Genomic DNA, 16112 nt, shown 5'->3' with positions numbered 1-16112 from the left:
TGATTAAATTATTCTTTGTCTTTATTTCATTTTCAAGTTTATGCTCCTTGCTTCAGAATAATATCAATAATATGTACAATAAGTATTTTTTTTCATCATATCTTAGTTTTCTTAAATCAAATTATCTTTACTTCAGCAGGTTTTCTATACTGTTGTCAGTATTAGGCTGATGTTTGGACTTGATGACCTGAAAGGTCCCCACCAACCTAGACAATACTATGAGTCTATGATTTGTTTCATGTATTGCTAAAAAAATGATCTCTAGGATGAAGCGTTGTATTTAATATCTATAATACCTTGGTTTAGAATGTCAAGTATGTCAATAAAATACACACTGGCAAAAAATATGTCTGAGTTAGATGTGAGATAGTTAATCGCTTGCAAACAATGAGTTATAGTAAAGCAGGGTATCAGCTTCCTGTACTCTATCTGGAAAGAGAGAGAGAGATTAGTGTGGAAAAGAAACTACGTGTATCTTCTGGTCATTTTGATTAATAATTAACGCATGATTTCCAGTTAAAAAAATAAAAAAACAGAAATCGTAGTACATCATGAAGATCCATGACACTCTGTTCTTAGGAAAAAAAAAAATCTTGAGAGAGATAATACAAAAAAACGTTACTGTTTCATATCTACTGTTTAGAGATTTAGATTAATGGATCCCTTCCCACTTCTTGCATCCATTATTTTTCTTCAGTGTCTCACGTTCTGTTGAAATTTCACTTCCTGTTTATAGTTGTTCCTGTGATTCATTTTCTTTGATCCTTTCCTTCCAAGAGCTACAAGCTGGAGTCTTTAAAAATTGCTACTGATTCTAGAAAGTAGCATAGCTTCATAGACCTCCACATGTAACGCCCGATACTATCTGAGTGTCATCTGGGACCAGTAGGGTACCATTCAAGAAACAGGTGTCACTAAAACCTTATTTCAGAGCAAACTTTTCATTTTTTAAAATTTGTTTGTAAGTCTTTGTTTCCATAAAGTTAGCTCATCTTGGTGTTTGCCTGCAGCTTCTCCCCTTTTCTGTATCTGATGTTCTGCACTAGAAGATATGCTTCATGTCCACGTACTCCTCAGGATTCTTTTGATCACCACTTGCACTCTTTCTTTGTTTCCCAGGCTACTTTCCACATATTCTCTCCATTACCACTCCTATTTCAAGGAACTCTGTTTTGGCTTGTCTTCCTATGCTTACTAATACCACTTGATTATTTCTGTTTCAGAAGCCGTCAGACAGTTTTGTTTTGTTTTTTCATCTATGCAGATGCAAGTGATAATCCTGAGATAAATGATTAGTGTTGTTGGATGCCCTAAGAAATAAAAAGTACAAATGGCTAATTTTTTTTTGTAACAACTATGTTTTTATGATTAAAATGCCCAAGTCTTAGGAATTTTTGAATAATTCCTTTTGCACCCGTGTTTGAAAATATCTCATTCATTCCTTTTGCCTGTTACTTTTGGGGTATTTGAAGACAAAGTTATAAAAAAATAAATGGATCCTTATTTAACAAAGATTTACCAATACTATATTTATTATTTGTCCTGTTTTTTTAAAGCAAAGGCCATTTCAGGGACAGAAAGACAATAGCAGAGTGATGGAGGTTCAGTTAGATTTAGCTGCTGGAATTCCATCAACCAGTCAGTCCCTGCATCGTTCCAGGGGTTCTTTCTCCCAGAAGAATGCAGGACTGGGCATTTGTCCTTGTTGAATGTCGTAAGGTTCCTCTTGGCCTGTCCCTCCAGCCTGTCTAGGTCTTTCTAAATGTCAGCTCTGCCCTTGAGTGTAAAATATGACAGTTAGTGTTTATACATAGGATTCAGATTGTTTTGCATTCCTGCATTTACAGGTGATCCCAAGGATTGCTTATAAACTGAGGAATGGTATCTAAGAATAGAGTATGAGTCAGCTGAGATGCTTACAAAGAAACCATCAAATAGCACTGGAAACTTAGTGATTTCTTTTTTTACAGTAGGAGTTAATACTGTGTATACAGTAGTTATTTTTAACTATATAAATAGAAAATAGTAATTATATAAATATTTCATCAGAGATCAAATGCTCATTTTGAGAAGATTCAAAATGGGAAGGAATTTTTTATTTTATTTTATTTTTTTTAAAAAAGGTAGGAAATAAAATAAATAACAACCAACAACAGATGTGCTGAAGTTTCAGACATATGCTTAAAAATATGAACAGGCTACAAATGAGATGTGGGATTTCACATATTGCATCTGCATGGCACTGACAGATATTAAATACTGGTAGTTCAGAAGAATTTATATGTGTACCAGAAAGTAATTATTTACATGTTCAATGCAATCTTCTGTGGCAATCAGTTTGAAAACTCTTAGGCGTGTTTGGGAAGAAATACAGAACGATGCTTACTCTGGACATATTTAGACATGCATTTTCAAAATTAGACACTTCTGGGTTTGTTCAAACTGTCTTGGGAAAACCCAAAATTGTTTGGACATACTCAGAAGTATGTATTTTACTTGAGCATACCTTGAAATTGTGACAGAAAGCTGCATGTTTGGATTTGTGGGAGCATCTCTTAAGTTGCCTACCTGTTCATGGACAAGACCTCTAGCACTTCTCCGGAGCAGCGTGCTCACATCACGCTTCTGCCAGTCCGCAGTTCTGCAGGTGCTGTGGGAGAAAATGTACTTGTGCGTTGTTCACTTAAAATATCCATATGGGGGGAGATGTCAGTGTGAAGTTGGGCAATTCTAGGTGCTGTTGGTCACAGAGAGGCAAAACTTAGAAAACTTTCTAATTTGGACTACGTTTTCAAGAAGCTGACAAGAAGCCGACTTGTGGAGTAGGACTGTGCCGTCTTTCTTACACGGCAGTTTTCTCCAGTCTGCAAGTTCAGCTCAGATTTTCAGAGCTCCAAGTTGAGTTCTGAAAGTAGTTAACTAACTTTTTGCTGGAAGAGTTGTGCTCGAGATGTAAGTAACACACTATAACATACAATGGTTTCACCAAGCTCAGTGTGACTGAGGACGGTGACTGGTCTGTCAAATCTAAGTTAAAAATTGTATGATGTTTGAAAGATGGGTAATGCAAATAACTACTAGTAATTCCATTGCTCAGCAATAGTTTACATGTTATTTTTAAAATATTTTTGGTAAGATGAAGATTTTGTTTTGGAAAGGTCAGTGAATTTCTAAAGACGGCAAGTATACAGGAAAGATTTCTAATGGGTTTCTGGGCAGATAGTTTTGGAGCAATCAAAATATTTTGTGTAGGCAAAACTGAAGTATTTCCTGTTTAATTCTCCGGAGTATTCTCTATTGAATAACTGAAAATTTAATAATCTCTTCTGTTTAATATCCTAAATTTGAGGGAGCCTGGTAAGTACAGCTGTCTGAGCACTTTTTAAAGTACTTGTCGTAGACAATACAAGCTTTAAGAAACCAGATAGTAGAAATTTTGAACTTCCAAACAGCTCAAATAGTAATGCAACTGGAGGCCAAAAATTTAGCAGACAGTATATTATTTGCAGTATTCAGGTTCTAAAAAAAAAAAAGTTTCAAAGCAGTTTGTCTAATTCAAAACTGTTTCAACAAATTTTCAGTCACCTGTTCGAAATGGTATTTTGTTTTTTTATTATGGCTTGAGATATAGTTTCATGAAAATCAGTTAAGAGTATATGGGCCAGATATTTCTGCCTGTTTTTTTCTTTCATGTATAAATTAAAATTGTTATTTCTTTGTTTTGCAGTTTACATAAAATCCTAATGGATCTGCAGAATCAGCAGCTAGCCCAGTTAGCTGACTGGCTGACAAAAACAGAGGAAAGGACAAAGAAAATCGATTCGGAGCCTTTAGGTCCTGATCTAGAGGACCTAAAGCGTCAAGTAGAAGAGCATAAGGTATGCTATAGTATGCTTCCAAAGGCATAAAAGACAACTTGAGCTTGTGACATTTTAAAAGCTCTACTCCTGCCATTAGAAAGTAGCAAAGGAATACAGAATCTTGGTTTAATATTGATTATTGTGTACATTAACAAGCTTTTGTAGATTTATTTTATCACAATTCTGACTTTTATCCTGATTAAAAAAGAAAAAAATTACTTCCTTTTTAAATATAAACAACATACTTGAATACGTGAGGCAACTGTAACATCCTTTCATTACACAGTACAATAAGAATATATCAGATTTTTTAATACCTGTGTTTTCTTCTTTGCATATAGCTTTTTTTTTTTTTCTTGCATGCTGTGGTAGCTATGATGCAGTAGTCATAATTAGGCTGCATAATCTTGTTAGGACTCCTGGGACTCCGAATGTGTAACTGTACAGCACTATAAATCAGACTCTAGTTTCTAAGTGTAGAAAATACTTTTTAGTAATGTATTTAATCAATGAAAAATAACAAACTAATAAATGGAGTGTAAGAGAGAATTTGGCCATTTTTTTTTTTCGTATTCCATGAGGGTAATTTTTTAGTTGGAAGAATTAAGAATTAAAAAGAGAGAGACTGTGTAATTTGTGTAGTAGCTTTGTTTCATTTACTGGATTCAATTGTCTGAATTCATATTCATTTAGATTTTAAAATATATTTATATATGTACCTGTTACACGTGGTGATGATGATAGGGAGACACAGGAAAGTATAGAGAAGAGATATGATTTGTAAGGTCATGAAGATTTACTGTGATAACCTGTTAAAGTTTCTACATGAGTGGTTCAAAGCAGTTCAGTTTCATAGTATCTTGAGAGGTTTTAACATCTGATGCTTGATGGCCTGTGTCAGTGCTAGTCCAGCTTCTAGAGGGCAGATCATCCTGAAAAAAACAATTCAAACTGAAACCAGCTTTTACAGTTGTTTTTTGTTTGTTTGTTTGTTTGTTTGTTTTAAAAAGAGGTCAAAAGCTGCAAAAGACTGCATAACCCACTCCTGTGTTAAAGGTGATTTTTCTGCATTTTGATTAAGGAATGCTAATGAAGAAGAATACAAATTCTACGCCTACTGCTGCTATTTGTGCTATTTCTGCTTGCCCTGTGAGGACACAATGCTTTTCAGTATGTGGGTTTGCTAGCTAAGCATATATTCTGACATTAAATTTTCTTTTTTAAAAAAGGCAGCAGGTAATTATGAAATGGTAATTAGAGGAAGAAACCTGAAAGATTTTGAATACATGATTGCTATGACTTGAATAACTTTGTTCCCATTTCTGTGCATTTTGTATTTGAATACTAACATAAAATGTAATCCTTTTATTTATGCAATCTCTTTATGCTCTTTCTTTCTAATACTGAGAAAAATGGGCATTTAGCTTGTATTTGAATATTCTGAGTGAAGACATGCAGAAATATGTGTCTCCCACATACTAGTTCTTCATTTTTGGTGTCATGAGTTAGTCATCAGTATTTATTTATCTGTATTACTTTTCAGATGTATTTTCTGTACAAGAGAAGATTTAGTTAATAAGGTGGAACGAAAATATTTTGATTTTAACTTCAATTAAAATTCTATTCCTGTATATTTTGTCTTATGAGTAAGTCAAAGAACTATATGTTTTCCTTGCTTTCATGTATTGTGTGAGTTTCAGATGATTTTATTATATATCGTATGCAGCAAAGCTACCTTTTATAACAAGGGTTAAAACAATGGAATTCTAATAGCACAGTTAATCCTTCATTATTAAATAAGCAAACAAAAAAGCAAAAACCAACACCTCCCCATGATTTTTATTAGTTTCACATGACTCTGGACATCTCAGAAACGATGTTGTAGAAAATGATGGGAGGGACCAGAAATTAGAAGATATAAAAGGCAAAGATCATTTCAAATTAAACAGACTTCAGCAAAGATGATAGTTTTGGTTTGTGGTCCTCCTGTCTCCCTCTCCTCTTTCCCTTTATAATTTTGACTTTCTCTCTTTATCTGTTCGTTAGGAACTACTTTTCACTCTATTTGTTTAATGTTATTTATCCCCCTTTGACTTATAACTTCCATACATCTTATTTCTTTTATTCTACATTTTTCTCAATGATGTCTGAAAATATTGATCTTGAGTTCTTGTGACTAACAATTTGGTTTCCCTGCTGGGCCTATGGCAAAACAAAAAAATAATTCAGTAATTTATATTGGGAATGGCACCCATCACTGAGACCAGAGAAAGCACACAACATTCTTTCCAGAGTGCTACTTAGTTCAGTCATGTATGAGGTTAATATCTTGATAGTACAGAAAATTTTCTGAGTGGACTGAAATAGAGGTGAACTCTAGAAGATTTTATATCGTTAGCAAGGTGCACAGTTCTGGTAAGAAATCTGGCACAGTCAATTTATTTTGGAATAATAGTCAGACATTTCACCAAAGACCTATTGGTCTTTGCATAAGTATTTTATGTGTTTTCTCTGCTGTTGCAAGTATCCCTTCTTTATAATTTTATAAAGGGAGAAAGCTGCTTTTCAATAAAAACCTGAGGACTACTGAGCTGTCTGAGCAGAATAATATATTGGAAATCTTATAATTAAGCAAAAATGTGCTTTTAATTGAACTTATTATTCCACATTATTATTGTTATTATTATTATACAAATTATAGTTATATAGTTAGTAGATTTTATAGTTTCATTAACTTTCTGAAGTCGTCTAAGCTGAGTAGGTATTTGTACTTATTCTGGAAGGCTGAGCCTTTTATTTTTTTATGAAAATGTCAGAAACGATGGAAAATTTTTAGTGTTAGGATTTTTCAGTACTTGAAATTAATTGTAAAGGTAAAATAAGACATTTCCTTACTGTTCAGATATCAAGGGTGGATTTCTCTTTGGGTACTTGAATACCCTAAGTAGGCATTTTTATTCACTTTGAAGTACATTATGTCAGAGTCATGTAAATTGTTATCTGATAGATAGAAATTAAAGAAACTGTGGAGTTCTATGAGTTTCTGTTGTTGCTATCCCCACGCATCAACATCTATATCCATCTTACGTTTTGAGTCCCTGAAAATTTACTATCTTTACAAGCTCAGGAGAACTTGTTAGAAACTCTAGTCTTGAGACTGCCATCAGTAAATTCCTGTTTCAACAATCTCGTGTATACAAACAACTATCGAGAATGAATTTCATGGTAAAAATAGACACTAGGATTATAAAGAACAGCCCTTTAGCTCAGGGCAAATGAATCTATCTGGGGATTAGAAAATGACTCAACTTTCTAGTTTCATCAGTTCCCTACCTTCTCAAGCCTTTCACGCCCTGTGCGAGACTCCCACTTCCAAAGTGCCCTCCGCTCCTGCACTTGCAGAGCATTGCTAACTCTGGTTTTGTTCTGGCACGCCATCTCTCAGATACGCGCTAATCGGGAAATGAAAGTCACCTCCTCCCTGGCTGTCAGCTTACAGGGCGATGTGTTTATTGTCGTATGGCTGAAAGAGGGGATTGAACCTGGGGGAAGCAAGCTGTGTTATACGGTCTGATCCATGAGTGCTCTGCCTCCTCTTCCTTGATCAAGTGCTGGGTCATAAAATGTTGAGAAGTCTGAATTCCAGGGATGGCTCTCACAATTTAGCATACTTCACCGTCCTTGAGAATTGCTTAATAGTCTAGCTCTCTGAAGCAAATGGTAATCACAGGCCTGAAAGTCAGAAAAAGCAGGATTGTTATGAATATATTGGCTCAAAGGCTATGCCCATGAAGGAATTAAAACTCTGAAATGTGTTAGTGTAAGGAATTTATGTCTTAAAAACAAAGTAGTCTGTGAATTCCTTTCCTATTGCCTATAGCCACGTTATATTTTATTTTTTAATTTTTGAATAAAAGTAAGATGTTTTACCAAACAGTTTTAAAATGCATGACCTAATCTTCAGTAAGGGCTTGTTCTTTATACCTAGTGAATTACTCTACTTGAAAAAGCAGCTGAAAAATTGATCTGGTGAAATTCAATATAGTTTGTAATACAGTCAAGGTTTCAGTTGTGACAAGGCATATGTGCTTAGCCATGTTATTTTTCAGACTGTGACTATCATACTATATATGTACTAATGACCAGAAAACACTCTGCTGAAGTATTAAGGACACAATCCAGAACTTTGGTTTTCCACATTATTCTGTTGGAGCTATTTATAGATCCCTAAAAAGTGTGTCAGGCAGGATGTAGTCCTGGATATCGTGGGTTTTTTTCAAAAAAAGTGAGTGGGATGAGGGTTCTTTCAAGTTTTATTTAAGAAACACAACACAGAACCCAGTAATGTAAAACAGTGGTTAACTATTGGGAGTTAAAAATGTACATTTGGTTGTTAATACACTTATATAAAGCTGGAGAGAGGTAACAAAAACTATGAAAAGAAACTGACTACTGCCTTCTCTGTGGCTTGAAGTTTCAGTACCAACACATCTTTAGCTCCTTCTCTTTCCATCTTTGTCACCTGTCCTCTTGCTGCATCTCAGCAAAGGAAGGCGCAAATAGGTCTGGCGGCTCAGTTCCCTGGTGTCTGGCAGGAGCTGGGTTGGTTTTGGTTTTAAGTGAGAAGAAAAAAAGAAAAAAAAGTAAGAGGAGGCACTGAAAGGCACCAAGGGGGTGTTACTAAGGTGTTACAGTACTTTACAGTACCTCAGATTTTTTTCTTTTTTTTTTTGTGATGTAAGTTAAGTGTACAGTGAATATGCTGTAGACCATCATCTGAAGAGTGCATATGTCTAGACTTCCTATTGCACTTCTCTGTGTGCTGTGAGGAGGGATTTGATTAGATTTATTTGATTAGATTTATTACGTGCAGCCTGGGAAATTGTGGGAGGGTCAGAGAGATGTGAAGAGCTGTAGAAATTTGTCAAGGTTAGGAATTATTCAAATATCAATTTGTGCAGATTTTGTGAGAGAAATTTGTTCATTTTTAGCAGTTTGCTATTTCTCCACAAAAGATTGTCCTCAGTTTTATTGCAGCTTGCAGCTGGAACTAGGTACCAAAGCTAAAAGAACAATAAAGCTTTTCCTCAGACATTCAGAAGTCATAAAGTGCCTCTCTCACTTTGTTTCCTGGTTTCTGCAATAAGTGAAACAAGGGTGCTGCGTGTGTTTCCTAATCTTAAATCATCTCCTGAGCGATTTCATCCTATGTTAGTAATGTTGTAGGAGTGCCAAGCTGAAGATAGTATGCGATTGTTTACTGAAGAACTATTTCATTTTTAGTATTTTTATAACTTTAACATATTAAAATATTTTAATTTTGCAAATATGAAGTACAAAATCTAATCCAGTGCCTATTTAAAATTTGCAGGCTATTGATATTTATACATGCTAAACTGATTATCTCTAAGTTAACTACATCAACTCAACAAATGCTTTCTCAAGCCAAATTTTCAGTCTGAAATATTGTATCAAGAGTTAGGACTTGTGAGTAAGATATTTTTGTGAAAGGAATGGAAGTCTGCCCAATACACTTGTTACTATATATATATGCTAAGGTAACAAAATAAGTTTAAATTAGTTAGTATTGACAGCAATTAGAGTATAGAGTTCTCATAGTTGGTTAGTTATGCATGTTAATAATGGGGCTCCAAACAAACAGCATTTTCGTACTTTGGAACGCATTTTCTAACACATATACTTTAATTATAGGCATTTCAAGAAGATTTGGAACAGGAACAAGTCAAGGTGAATTCTCTAACCCATATGGTAGTGGTGGTGGATGAAAACAGTGGAGACAGAGCTACTGCTGCACTGGAAGAGCAGCTTCGGGTAACAACTAATCTTCTGTCTATCAGAGAAGAAGCTGTTGGTGGCACTAAGTGTTAATAAGGTTAAGGTTAACAAGGTTCAAGAAGAACTACATTGGATGTATCTCTGGAGATATTTCTGAGGATGATCTTAAATATTTCTGTAGGACATGACTTTTGCATAGATGGATAAATGCATGTATTTTGGAGAAAAACAAATATCTGAGAGCAGCTTTCTTTTTGATTTGTGATTCCTTCAGTATCAACCTGTTTTATCTATCCGAGGACAAGTGTTTGTCTTTCATTTCTTAACTGTATTTCATTACTCCTGGCAGAAGTAACATGATTCTCTGTTGTAGTTAAGGAGAAGGGTCTTGCATTCAAGAATCTACACAATTCATCAGAGTGTGAGTTATTGAGAACGGACGGTTTTTCTTCTGATGATAAACTTCTGGTACATGTGGTATATTTTGGTGTTACAGTAACATAAAGTGTCATTATCCACTGGCAATGCTTAAAGGCACATTCATTTTAAATAATGCACAATATGTGTGTCTTTCAATGGCAATGCTGGTCCCAGAAAATTGAAATCGGACTTTTTAAAAATAAGGAAAAAACAAATAGTGAATGTGTACAGGAACATACTTTTCCAGAGAAATAATGGTTATCAAGAAATATTAAGAACATGCTGTTTTTATTAAAATACTTTTTTGGGTAAAGTCATCATTTCTTTCCTGTTAGTTTCTTGTGGACGTTTCCTAGGAAATGAAGGGAATCATCACAGTCTGTCCTTAGTTTCATTTCTCTGTTTCAGTGTATATTCTCTTCAGTATACATGTTATTTACAGTGGTTTATCATTTGGGATTTTTATGACAAGGCTTCCTAGAGTACTAGAATTAGGAAAAGTTAGCAGCAACATCCTTGCAATCCAAACCTGTTCTAAATTGAATTTTGACCCAAAACCTAAACAATCAACAGACAAAAACCTCCATATCTTCTATTTTCTAAATACAATTACTTGAGTATCCTTAAAAGACTGATACATTGGAGATACATTTGTGAAAAATCTAGCAGCCAAGATGTTCTAAAGATTTGTCAAATATTAGCTTTTATTATAAGAAAGTTTAGTATTTCACTCGTATCTTTAAAAAGTTGCTCTTACTGTATTATTTATATTGCAATGCTTTTGTAACTTCTGAATGAACTTAAATGGATAATTAGTGTTGAGATACATTGATTGAAATCAAGAAGAAGGATTCTCCTGTGTTGATGGTAAGACCTCCAGGGTCACTGCTCAAGAGGTACGGCAGTACTACAACCAAGATTCCTTCTACTTTTTTCTTTCAGAAAGAAGAAAGTACTTTCCTTTCATTTTGCTTCATTGCCCAAGAAAATAGAAAGCTTTTGGTTTTTTGAATCATTAAAGCCCAAGGTTTCTCTAGAGAAGCTATCAATACATTCAGCTGGAAGGTATCGCTGTAGCACAGATATCTGTGTGCTATCTGGAATCTAACGAATTTGGGTATCAATACGAGTACATCAGTAAATAGTCTGGAATTTAGAGTATGTAGTACAGGTTTGGCTAAGATGCTGAGCACTGCCTCTTCAAAAATAAGTCTCAGTTTTCTTTATCGCAACTTCTTCATCACTCAGGGAGTGCAATCCAGCCAAGGTAACAATCAGCCTCTACCAATCTGTCAATTATTACTTCCTTTTAAATTAATCTGAAGTGTCAGAACTGTATGTACCTGCTCAAAACAGTGTTAACCTTCCAGAATTTCCTGACAGCTCCTTGTATTCTGTTCAGTGGAATAAAGCAGATCCTTGCAAGCACATGATTCTAAAAGCTAAACTAAACTAGGAAAATATCTTGAACATAAGAGGAAAGATACCTGAACACTTAAAAGCATATCGGGTGATACAGCTGCATCCCCCTACTACTACACTGGTTGCAAAGGTACCATTTGTATCCCATGCAACTTCTGTGGCTGACCCATATTGGAATCCAACCTGAAATAGAACTCAGTCACTACTGTAATCCGAGTATAAATGGAACACAATGGAAGTACACCATTTATAGCTGTACTAGTGGAGAATGTGCCTGTTATTGGAATGAAGAGTGCCCAATTAATACTGTCATAGAGAAAATATATTCCTTGAAACATGGCAGTAAGGCAGTTCCTGAGGCACCGTACCCTGCAGCACAGGCACGCTCTGAGCAGAGCGCGGGATGGCGTGGAGCAGTCCAGCTGCTGTTCGGTTCCCTCCTTGAACCACACTGTCGTAGAGAAGAATCTGAAAGAAAAAAATCAATAATCCCATTGCTCTGGAAGTCACAGAATATGTAGCAGCATTACCGGTGTTAATAAGAACAAAATACAGACATAAAGCTATGGGGTTTAGTGTGTTTGGGAGGCGTGCAAAGTTTCATGAGTTAAGTTACCGCGGTCCACCGACTATCCTAGCAAAATGTTACCTCTCCTTTTTTAAGTGTACAGAAAGATTGCTTGGATTTTTATTTTATTTTATTTTTTTCATGTCAGTTGCAAAGTGAATATATGCACGGGAGTTATGATATGTTTGCAGGCCACAACCATTAGAGCATATGACAGTGCTCAATGGAGCACAATGGAGCAAAGTTCAAAGCTTGATTATGTATGTGCCAGTCTGACTTTTAAAAGTAGAATGAAACAAGAGCATGCACTGTCAGACAAAAGATCTTAATAAGGCTGCCTGAGCGAGATACTGGTCAGGATCAGATTTCAAGAAAGTGAACAGTTATTGCTGTGTAATAGTCAAGGCTGCATTTTCCAAGCAGCTGCAATTCAGTTATGCCTTTCATTTTTAAAAGGATTGGGATGGTGATCCCTGAAATATTTTCATCTATGTAAACATATATGTATATAATGCATATATTTATGCATGCATCTGTATAAAAAAAATGTTAAAAGCCATAAAAAGATCATTTACAGATTTTTAAACTCTTAGCAGGATGACAAGAATCCATACTGGCTTCAAATGAATATTGTAGAAGCTCTTCAGATTTATTACATATGAAAAAAAAAATCTTTTTAAGAGACAGCTAGTGGCATAGAAACTTAAAGTGTCCCCTGAAACAAATTATCCATAGAAAAGTTAACATTGCTTGGAAAAATAAAATTAAACGCAATTACTGTGCTTCTCTTCCAAATAGCTGTTGGCCTAAGGGGTAGTCTGAGTGATTACAGTTAGCCTAGGTGAGCGTGAATATTAAAACTACTTTTATATAACATTGGTTACTTGACACAACAGTGTGTGACATGTTCTGACCCTCTATCTATTTATGCTGCTGCTGAGAACTGACTCTTTAGACTTGTAACTTCTAGACCCAATTAAGCTCAATCCAGAGTCTTACCAAAAAGGCAGCGGGTGAGTAAGGCTCCAATCTGTATTTAGTGCTGCAAAATCGGAGGATTGTACTAGCTAATCTGTTGCAGTAGTCTGACTCGTTTCTCAGGAGAGTGTGGGCAATTATGTTTGGCCCAGAGAAATGGCTGGATAACATACAGAAGCCATGAAGGCAGGGAGTTTTTCTCTAATTATACCCAGCAGACAATAGGTCCCTTAAGGACTCTTGTGAGACAGCTCAAATTAGAGCCCTCCCCAGGCTTCAGGGCTCGGGGTCTGTGCTGGAAAGAGATCTGCATTAAATGTATCAAATGCTTCTTGATGGCCTTTTCCCCTGCTGAGAGAAAGGAGCTGAGAGTGTAATTTACACTGTCTATTATGTATTCATATTATTCAGGGTACTGTCCTTTGATTGAAGATGATGTATGGGTAGTTCTTGTAAAAATACGTCAAAATAAGTGAGGAATGTTAAAGAACTACACACACTGCTTATTGCTACATGGGAGAAATTCTGTGAATGTGCTAGACATTTTTTTTTTTTTAAATTAATTTTGTATATAGACAAAGCCGTATTTCCACTATTTGGTGTCACTTTAAGGAGTGAATAGCCGTACTTTATTAAAAAAGCATCTTTCAAAAAACCTCTTCTATTATTTGCAGACTTGAGGCATATTATTTCACTTTTTATACATTCACTGCAGTGTTCCCAGGGGTTGTGTTGGTTTTACTCATTTTCTCCTGTTCTCATGTTTCCTTACTTTGACCTTTTTGCAAACTAGGAATATTTTATCTTCTGCTTTTTGTAGTCATAAAGAATATTCTTTCTGAGTCCTCTCAATACAAAAAAAAAGTTCCTTTTGCATGTAGATTTCTCTGAAAATTCCAGCTAGGGCATTTCAGGGGAGCAGGAAGGCTTTTTACTTTTTACTGTGGATTCAGTCAGCTTCTCTGGAGACCTGTTTTCTCAGGTGTTGGGAACAAAACCCTTTGTACCGTCCAAGTTTCTGGGCATCACACAGACTATTTACAGCAGCAACTACTGTTTGGTGTGAATAAGGAAGCAAAGATGTCAAATGAGTCAAATAAAGTTGTCATTTAGTAGTCAATGTCTACTTTATAAGTAGACAGTCCTGACATGGTATTTCTGTCTTGAAACTTTGTGTCTTAAACCTGTTCAACCAAACAGTATATCTTGGTGTCATGGTTGTTATGATCTCTGATGAGAAATAACAGGTTTTGGGCAGGTCACAGTATCAAGCCTTTTATCAGTGCAGTTAGTTAGTCATTTACTTATTTTATTAAAATAACATGTCTTGTCAAACTACTGAGACAAAAAAAAAGTAGGTTTTGCAGCTCTTTGGAATCATACGCTGAAAATTGTATTTAGTATTGATGTAGAAAAACTTTTGTAGTATACAAATCACTGCATTTTTTAGAGTAAATGCCAAGCCAGATATTTGATCTTGTACTCTTGAGTTTTTGGTATTTTCTAGATGAACAAACAAAAAGTATTTTTCAAGGTATATCACAGTGATAAAGGCAAGTTAATGAAGGTGTTACTGCTGATGTTGAGAGCAAACTATTTCTTTGGGAGGACTGTTAAAAGTGAGCTGCTTGAACATGAGATACTAAAAAATTACTCAGATATAAGGGTTTTTGTAGAAAACTATCAAAAGATTTACTGCTTTATTTATAAAACATTAAAAGAATGCAATATAATAGAAGTCTCATATAAAAAGTAGCATAGACATAAAGATAAGTAATTAGTTTGAGGCTTAGTCTGCGATTAGCGTAACTTAAATTTAAGTAATTGTCATGGTTTAGGCCAGTGACAAGATGACACATGCTCTCCCCTCACCTTTCACTCCAAGGAGAGGAGGAATAATGAGATTTATGAGTTTAGAAGGAAGTAAACTACTTTAATGAAATATTAATAATAAAATACAAAGGAGATAATGAAACAGATACAATAGATACAAAACTGTATCAAGCTCCCATGATGATATCACCGGCAGGCACTGGGAAAGTCTCAGACTGGACTCTCCCGACAGGTAGGAACAGGATTCCAGATCTGGAGTCAGGAACCCACAGATTGGGATCAAAGGCAGATGAACTGTCAGGGTCTTCCTCGGACGTCGGCCATTAAAGAAAGAGACCTGACCCTATGATCCCTCAGCCTTTATACTGAGCATGATGCGGACTGGGTGGAATACCCTGTTGGTCAGTTTTGGGTCACCTGTCCTGTCCTGTCCTCACTGTCGGTGCAACCCCTCTACGTTTTTCCATTTCCAACCCTCCAATGGGGCAAATAATGAAATTAGCAGACCTTGGTTGTTACAGCAATAAGTATAAGGAAGAGCCTCTCTGCATACCATTCCTTGGCATAAAGTATAAACGTCAGGACTTATCACTCTGAGAATGAACAGGTTTTGGCACAATATGCTGTTAATTTCAGAGAGTTAGAAAAGGCTTAGCTAAGAAGTAAAATTAACGAACAGGAAGTTGGTCCTATTTTACCTCAAACCAGGACAGCAATCAAATACAATATGCTGACACATACGGAGAAATTAAATAACTGAGAACATACGTGACACCCCTATGTGTGCGTGCCTGTTGCTATTGCTGTCGTAGACATGAAGGAAAACGATGGTTCTATATCAATGACCAGGACATTCAATATGTGCGATTACTTGATTTATGGGTGGTTATGTATGGTATGTATTCACATGGAACTGTGTACACTTTACAAATTTAACTTTCTTCAGAAAAATGTAAAGCCTATGAAAGTCCATTCATTCTTTTTTAGAGGTTTTTCTTGTCAAAAACCTTGTCTTTTTTCTTGTATGAGAATTCAAAATTTCAGACAGCTGCAAACTATTGGCTAAATTTGTGCAGTGTAATTTATTCTGGTCTACACCTGCATTACCAATGGCAAGATGTCTGGTCATGAAAAAATTTTTAAAAAAACGTTAATCTAAATCAGAGGTGCCAAAACCATTGCTGCTTCATTTTGGGATAGTTTATGAATCCTTCAGTAAAAACTGTAATTGTGCT

At 35.5% G+C, this 16112-nt stretch overlaps 1 protein-coding gene across 10 annotated transcripts in view; it reads left to right on the top strand.

The window, feature by feature from the left end:
* Nucleotides 1-16112, top strand: part of DMD (dystrophin) — a 1301546-nt gene that overhangs the window by 494199 nt on the left and 791235 nt on the right. For all 10 annotated transcript variants that reach the window (XM_054189211.1, XM_054189212.1, XM_054189209.1 and 7 more), the window contains 2 exons: nt 3728-3878; nt 9573-9692. In XM_054189211.1, the coding sequence (XP_054045186.1) occupies nt 3728-3878; nt 9573-9692 (271 nt within the window). The remainder of the gene's footprint in view (nt 1-3727; nt 3879-9572; nt 9693-16112) is intronic.

This window comes from Rissa tridactyla, chromosome 1 (assembly GCF_028500815.1).
Source record: "Rissa tridactyla isolate bRisTri1 chromosome 1, bRisTri1.patW.cur.20221130, whole genome shotgun sequence".
Lineage (NCBI taxonomy): Eukaryota > Metazoa > Chordata > Aves > Charadriiformes > Laridae > Rissa > Rissa tridactyla.
This window is presented reverse-complemented; position numbering and strand designations above follow the sequence as displayed.